Source organism: Perca fluviatilis, chromosome 11 (assembly GCF_010015445.1).
Source record: "Perca fluviatilis chromosome 11, GENO_Pfluv_1.0, whole genome shotgun sequence".
NCBI classification, from domain to species: domain Eukaryota; kingdom Metazoa; phylum Chordata; class Actinopteri; order Perciformes; family Percidae; genus Perca; species Perca fluviatilis.
This window is the reverse complement of record NC_053122.1, coordinates 1-7,500: the sequence shown is the minus strand read 5'-3', so window position 1 is coordinate 7,500 and position 7,500 is coordinate 1. Positions and strand designations below refer to the sequence as shown.

At 37.9% G+C, this 7,500-nt stretch overlaps 1 protein-coding gene across 1 annotated transcript in view; it reads left to right on the top strand.

Moving 5' to 3' along the window:
- The window catches only part of LOC120568662 (anion exchange protein 2-like), a gene marked incomplete at its 3' end in the record, with an annotated part of 45,708 nt that extends 38,481 nt beyond the window's left edge, over nt 1–7,227 (top strand). The window contains 2 exon segments of the mRNA XM_039816316.1: nt 5,206–5,386; nt 7,092–7,227. Coding sequence (XP_039672250.1) covers nt 5,206–5,386; nt 7,092–7,227 — 317 coding nt within the window.
- Nucleotides 7,228–7,500: the final 273 nt, after the last annotated feature.

Sequence of the window (7,500 nt, the reverse complement as noted above, 5' to 3'; positions counted from 1 at the left end):
TGCGATTATCTAATCAACCAATCACATGGCAGCTGCTTCAATGCATTTAGGGGTGTGGTCCAGGTCTAGACTATCTCCTGAACTCCAGACTGAACGTCAGAATGGGAAAGAAAGGTGGTCTAAGCTACTTTGAGCGTGGCATGTCAACGTGGCATCTCAACGCTCTAAAGACAGTGGAGATGGTTGTGGACTTCAGGAAGAATTTTATTTTTTTATTTATTTTTAATTTAATACATACTGTGTACATATACTTATACTTATATTGTTTATAACTATACTTATATTGTTTAATATTACATTTAGAGAATGTGTGATGTGCACCAACAACACCAAAACAAATTCCTTGTATGTGTTAAAAAACGTACTTGGCAATAAAAACCATTTCTGATTCTGATTCTGATGGTTGTTGGTGCCAGACGGGCTGGTCTGAGTATTTCCCAATCTGCTCAGTTACTGGGATTTTCACCCACATCTGAAAAAGGGAAAACATCCAGGATGCTGCAGTCCTGGGGGGCGAAAATGCCTTGTTGATGCTAGAGGTCAGAGGAGAATGGGCCGACTGATTCCAGCTGATAGAAGATCAACTTGGACTCAAATAACCACTCGTTACAACCGAGGTATGAAGCAAGGCATTTGTGAAGCCAAGAACAACATGAACAACCTTGAGGGGGATGGGCTACACCAGCAGAAGACCCCCCCGGGTACCACTCATCTCCACTAACAATAGGAACATGAGGCTACAATTTGCACGAGCTCACCAAAATTGGACAGTTGAAGACTGTAAAAATGTTGCCTGGCCTGATGAGTCTCAAGTTCTGTTGAGACATTCAGATGGTAGAGTCAGAATTTGGTATAAACAGAATGAGAACATGGATCCATCATGCCTTGTTACCACTGGGCAGGCTGCAGGTGGTGGTGAAATGGTGTGGGGGTCCCCTTTCGCCTTCAGAACTGCCTTAATTCTTTGTGTCATTGATTTAACAAAGTACTGGAAGCATTCTTTAGTAATGTTGGCCCATATTGACAGGACAGGGTCAAACACAGTATTAGTATGGTGTTCCTAATAATCCTTTAGGTGAGTGTATATCATAAAACACATTGTCACCTGTTAAAGGTTATCCCTTGCTGTTTGTTCTTTTCATTTCCTCTATCGAATGTCAATAAGCAGCACAAAAGTCCGGCATCTTTAGCGTTGATCTGAATGCGGGAAAACTTCAGACCCCTGTTCCAAGATGGTGGCGGTTTTGACGTATGCTTAGACCCTCAAGGCAACAAGTAGTGTTTATATAGCTATGGTTTAGACCGAGGTCAGGTGATCGGGTTCATCAGCTGGTGGGAACACGACGACAACCAAACAAAAGAAATGTCCAAAATAAAATGAGACTGACGAGACGGAGGAAAGACGAGCCAGCAGTCTGAGCAGGTTAATCCTGGAGGTATTGTGATGGAGAGAAACTGGACTTAACAAGAGAGGGAGAGAGAGAGAGAGAGAGAGAGAGAGATGGAGAGAGAGAGAGAGACTCACTATCTCTCTCTCAGTTTAATTGAGTTCAATTTACTTTAGAGCCTGAGAGAGTCTCAAGTAAACTCAGGGAGCTCCGTCTCTCAGTTTGGTTCAGACTTCAGGATGGTCGGTTTGGATCTGAAGACTTGTCAGAGAAAGGTATTTCTAGTTTCATTAGTTTGGACCCTTAAGGATGGTGAAAGTCTTGTGTTTTCTCCTTAACTTCTTCAGGACATGAACACCTGTTTCCTGGGTGAAAGTCTTGTGTTTTCTCCTTAACTTCTTCAGGACACAAACACCTGTTTCTTGGGTGAAAGTCTTGTGTTTTCTCCTTAACTTCTCAGACAGAACACCTGTCCTGGGTGAAACCTTGTGTTTTCTCCTTAACTTCTCAACAGAACACGTCCTGGGTGAAAGTTTGTGTTTTCTCCTTAACTCAACAAACACCGTCCTGGGTGAAATCTTTTTTTTCCTTAACTTCAGGACACAAACACCGTTCTTGGGTGAAAGTCTTGTGTTTTTCTCCTTAACTTCTTCAGGACACAAACACCTGTTTCTTGGGTGAAAGTCTTGTGTTTTCTCCTTAACTTCTTCAGGACATGACCACCTGTTTCCTGGGTGAAAGTCTTGTGTTTTCTCCTTAACTTCTTCAGGACATGACCACCTGTTTCCTGGGTGAAAGTCTTGTGTTTTCTCCTTAACTTCTTCAGGACATGATCACCTGTTTCCTGGGTGAAAGTCTTGTGTTTTCTCCTTAACTTCTTCAGGACATGAACACCTGTTTCCTGGGTGAAAGTCTTGTGTTTTCTCCTTAACTTCTTCAGGACATGAACACCTGTTTCCTGGGTGAAAGTCTTGTGTTTTCTCCTTAACTTCTTCCAGGATATGAACACCTGTTTCCTGGGTGAAAGTCTTGTGTTTTCTCCTTAACTTCTCCAGGACATGAACACCTGTTTCCTGGGTGAAAGTCTTGTGTTTTCTCCTTAACTTCTCCAGGACATGAACACCTGTTTCCTGGGTGAAAGTCTTGTGTTTTCTCCTTAACTTCTTCAGGACATGAACACCTGTTTCCTGGGTGAAAGTCTTGTGTTTTCTCCTTAACTTCTCCAGGACACAAACACCTGTTTCTTGGGTGAAAGTCTTGTGTTTTCTCCTTAACTTCTTCAGGACACAAACACCTGTTTCCTGGGTGAAAGTCTTGTGTTTTCTCCTTAACTTCTCCAGGACATGAACACCTGTTTCCTGGGTGAAAGTCTCTGTGTGATGTCCCTGAGATGATTCAGCATCTGTTAAAATGTAACTCAGCATGTGTCATAAAACACATGTTTGAGTGAAAGTGACATGCTTGGAAAAGAAGAGTTGTGTGTTAAAATTTAACACATCATGTGATGTGTGATGTTTCTAACACGTGTGAACAGAGAGGGAGAGAGTGTCTCAGGGAGCTCCGTCTCTCTCTGTTCAGGATGGTTGGTTTGGATCTGAAGAGACGTCAGAGTAAGGTATTTGTGGAGCTGAGTTTGTTAGAGATATGTGACTGCCTGCAGGTGTTTAAAGCTGAGTTTGTTAGAGATATTTCTTTTAAGTTTAAAGAGTTTTTTCTGAAAATATTCGGACTTTTTTCCCCCAAAATATTGGGACTTTTTTTTCTCAAAATATTCAGAGTTTTCCCCTCCAAAATATTTCAACTTTTTCCCACCAAAATATTCAGACTTTTTTTCGGAAAATATTTGAACTTTTTATATGTCTCTGTCTGCAGGTGTATAAAGCTGAGTTTATTAGAGATGTGTCTCTGTCTGCAGGTGTATAAAGCTGAGTTTGTTAGAGATATATCTCTGCCTGTATAAAGCTGAGTTTATTAGAGATGTGTCTCTGTCTGCAGGTGTATAAAGCTGAGTTTATTAGAGATGTGTCTCTGTCTGTATAAAGCTGAGTTTATTAGAGATGTGTCTCTGTCTGCAGGTGTATGAAGCTGAGTTTATTAGAGATATATCTCTGCCTGTATAAAGCTGAGTTTATTAGAGATGTGTCTCTGTCTGAATAAAGCTGAGTTTGTTAGAGATGTGTCTCTGTCTGCAGGTGTATAAAGCTGAGTTTATTAGAGATGTGTCTCTGTCTGTATAAAGCTGAGTTTATTAAAGATGTGTCTCTGCCTGTATAAAGCTGAGTTTATTAGAGATATATCTCTGTCTGTATAAAGCTGAGTTTATTAGAGATATATCTCTGTCTGTATAAAGCTGAGTTTATTAGAGATATATCTCTGGCTGTATAAAGCTGAGTTTATTAGAGATGTGTCTCTGCCTGTATAAAGCTGAGTTTATTAGAGATATATCTCTGTCTGTATAAAGCTGAGTTTATTAGAGATATATCTCTGCCTGTATAAAGCTGAGTTTATTAGAGATATATCTCTGCCTGTATAAAGCTGAGTTTATTAGAGATATATCTCTGTCTGTATAAAGCTGAGTTTATTAGAGATATATCTCTGTCTGCAGGTGTATAAAGCTGAGTTTATTAGAGATGTGTCTCTGCCTGTATAAAGCTGAGTTTATTAGAGATATATCTCTGTCTGTATAAAGCTGAGTTTATTAGAGATATATCTCTGTCTGTATAAAGCTGAGTTTATTAGAGATGTGTCTCTGTCTGCAGGTGTATAAAGCTGAGTTTATTAGAGATATATCTCTGTCTGTATAAAGCTGAGTTTATTAGAGATATATCTCTGTCTGTATAAAGCTGAGTTTATTAGAGATGTGTCTCTGCCTGTATAAAGCTGAGTTTATTAGAGATATATCTCTGTCTGTATAAAGCTGAGTTTATTAGAGATATATCTCTGTCTGTATAAAGCTGAGTTTATTAGAGATATATCTCTGTCTGTATAAAGCTGAGTTTATTAGAGATATATCTCTGTCTGTGTATAAAGCTGAGTTTATTAGAGATGTGTTCTGCCTGTATAAAGCTGAGTTTATAGAGATATCTCTGCTGTAAAAGCGAGTTTATTAGAGATATATTCTGTCTTAAAACGTTAAAATTCATTGTATAAAGCTGGGTTTATTAGAGATATATCTCTGTCTGTATAAAGCTGAGTTTATTAGAGATATATCTCTGTCTGTATAAAGCTGAGTTTATTAGAGATATATCTCTGTCTGTATAAAGCTGAGTTTATTAGAGATATATATCTCTGTCTAGGTGTAGCTAGTTTATTAATTTTCTGCTGTATAAAGCTGAGTTTATTAGAGATATATCTCTGTCTGTATAAAGCTGAGTTTATTAGAGATATATCTCTGTCTGTATAAAGCTGAGTTTATTAGAGATGTGTCTCTGTCTGTATAAAGCTGAGTTTATTAGAGATATATCTCTGTCTGTATAAAGGCTGGTTTATTAGAGATATATCTCTGTCTTAAAGCTGAGTTTATTAGAGATTTTAATTATATTTTCTGCTGAGTTTATTAGAGATGTGTCTCTGTCTGCAGGTGTATAAAGCTGAGTTTATTAGAGATGTGTCTCTGCCTGTATAAAGCTGAGTTTATTAGAGATGTGTCTCTGCCTGTATAAAGCTGAGTTTATTAGAGATATACTGTATCTCTGTCTGCAGGTGTATAAAGCTGAGTTTATTAGAGATATTTCTCTGTCTATAAAGCTGAGTTTATTAGAGATATTTCTCTGTCTGTATAAAGCTGAGTTTATTAGAGATATATCTCTGTCTGCAGGTGTTTGTGGAGCTGAACGAGCTGGTGATCGACAGGAACCAGGAGCTGCAGTGGAGAGAAACGGCTCGATGGATAAAGTTTGAGGAGGAGGTGGAGGAAGAGACGGAGCGCTGGGGGAAACCTCACGTTGCCTCGCTGTCTTTCCGCTCGCTGCTGGAACTCCGAAAAACCATCTCGCACGGTGAGCACGGGGCTCTCTGGCGCCCCCGGGGCTCTCTGGCGCCCCCGGGGCTCTCTGGCGCCCCCGGGGCTCTCTGGCGCCCCCGGTGGAGACACACTGACACCGCACATTTACATCACGCAACCTGGAAGCCTTTAGCCTGAAAGCTGAAAGTTTTAAAAGTCAACTTTTTTTCTCCAAATATTTTGATTAAATATTTCGACTTTTTTCCTCAAAATATTTTGACTTTTACCCCCAAATTATTCAGACTTTTTTTCTCAAAATATTTAGACTTTTTTGCCCAAAATATTTTGACTTTTTTTGCCCAAAATATTTTGACTTTTTTCCTCCAAGTATTGTGACTTTTTAGCCCAAAATATTAAGACTTTTTTCCCAAAATATTTAGACTTTTTTTTGCCCAAAATATTTAGACTTTTTTTGCCCAAAATATTTAGACTTTTTTCCTCAAAATATTTTGACTTTTACCCCCAAATTATTCAGACTTTTTTTCTCAAAATATTTTGACTTTTACCCCCAAATTATTCAGACTTTTTTCCTCAAAATAGTTTGACTTTTACCCCCAAATTATTCAGACTTTTTTTCTCAAAATATTTACTTTTTTGCCCAAAATATTTTGACTTTTTTTGCCCAAAATATTTTGACTTTTTTTGCCCAAAATATTTTGACTTTTTTCCTCCAAGTATTGTGACTTTTTTGCCCAAAATATTAAGACTTTTTTTCCCAAAATATTTATACTTTTTTTGCCCAAAATATTTAGACTTTTTTGCCCAAAATATTTAGACTTTTTTCCTCAAAATATTTTGACTTTTACCCCCAAATTATTCAGACTTTCTTTCTCAAAATATTTTGACTTTTACCCCCAAATTATTCAGACTTTTTTTCTCAAAATATTTACTTTTTTGCCCAAAATATTTTGACTTTTTTTGCCCAAAATATTTTGACTTTTTTCCTCCAAGTATTGTGACTTTTTTGCCCAAAATATTAAGACTTTTTTTCCCAAAATATTTAGACTTTTTTTTGCCCAAAATATTTAGACTTTTTTTGCCCAAAATATTTAGACTTTTTTCCTCAAAATATTTTGACTTTTACCCCCAAATTATTCAGACTTTTTTTCTCAAAATATTTTGACTTTTACCCCCAAATTATTCAGACTTTTTTCCTCAAAATATTTTGACTTTTACCCCCAAATTATTCAGACTTTTTTTCTCAAAATATTTTGACTTTTACCCCCAAATTATTCAGACTTTTTTTCTCAAAATATTTACTTTTTTGCCCAAAATATTTTGACTTTTTTTGCCCAAAATATTTTGACTTTTTTCCTCCAAGTATTGTGACTTTTTTGCCCAAAATATTAAGACTTTTTTTCCCAAAATATTTAGACTTTTTTTGCCCAAAATATTTAGACTTTTTTGCCCAAAATATTTTGACTTTTTTCCTCAAAATATTTTGACTTTTACCCCCAAATTATTCAGACTTTTTTTCTCAAAATATTTAGACTTTTTTGCCCAAAATATTTTGACTTTTTTTGCCCAAAATATTTAGACGTTTTTGCCCAAAATATTTAGACTTTTTTTGCCCAAAATATTTAGACTTTTTTGCCCAAAATATTAAGACTTTTTTTCCCAAAATATTAAGACTTTTGTCCCCCAAATATTCCGACTTTTTCCTCTGAATCCTGGTGAGTGTGAGCCTGTGTGTGTTGCAGGCGCGGTGCTGCTGGACCTGAAGCAGAAGACTCTGCCGGGCATCGCCCTGCAGGTGGTGGAGCAGATGGTGATCTCAGACCAGATCTCAGCTGAGGACCGGGACAACGTCTTCAGAGCTCTGCTGCTCAGACACAGGTCCACAAACTGTCTGTCTCTCTGTCTCTGTCTGTCTGTCTCTCTCTCTGTCTGTCTCTCTGTCTCTGTCTCTCTGTGTCTGTCTGTCTCTCTGTGTCTGTCTGTCTGTCTGTCTGTCTGTCTCTCTGTCTGTCTGTCTGTCTGTCTGTCTGTCTGTCTGTCTGTCTGTCTCTCTGTGTCTGTCTGTTTCTCTGTCTGTCTGTCTGTCTGCCTGTCTGTCTCTCTGTGTCTCTGTCTGTCTCTCTGTCTGTCTGTCTGTCTGTCTGTCTGTCT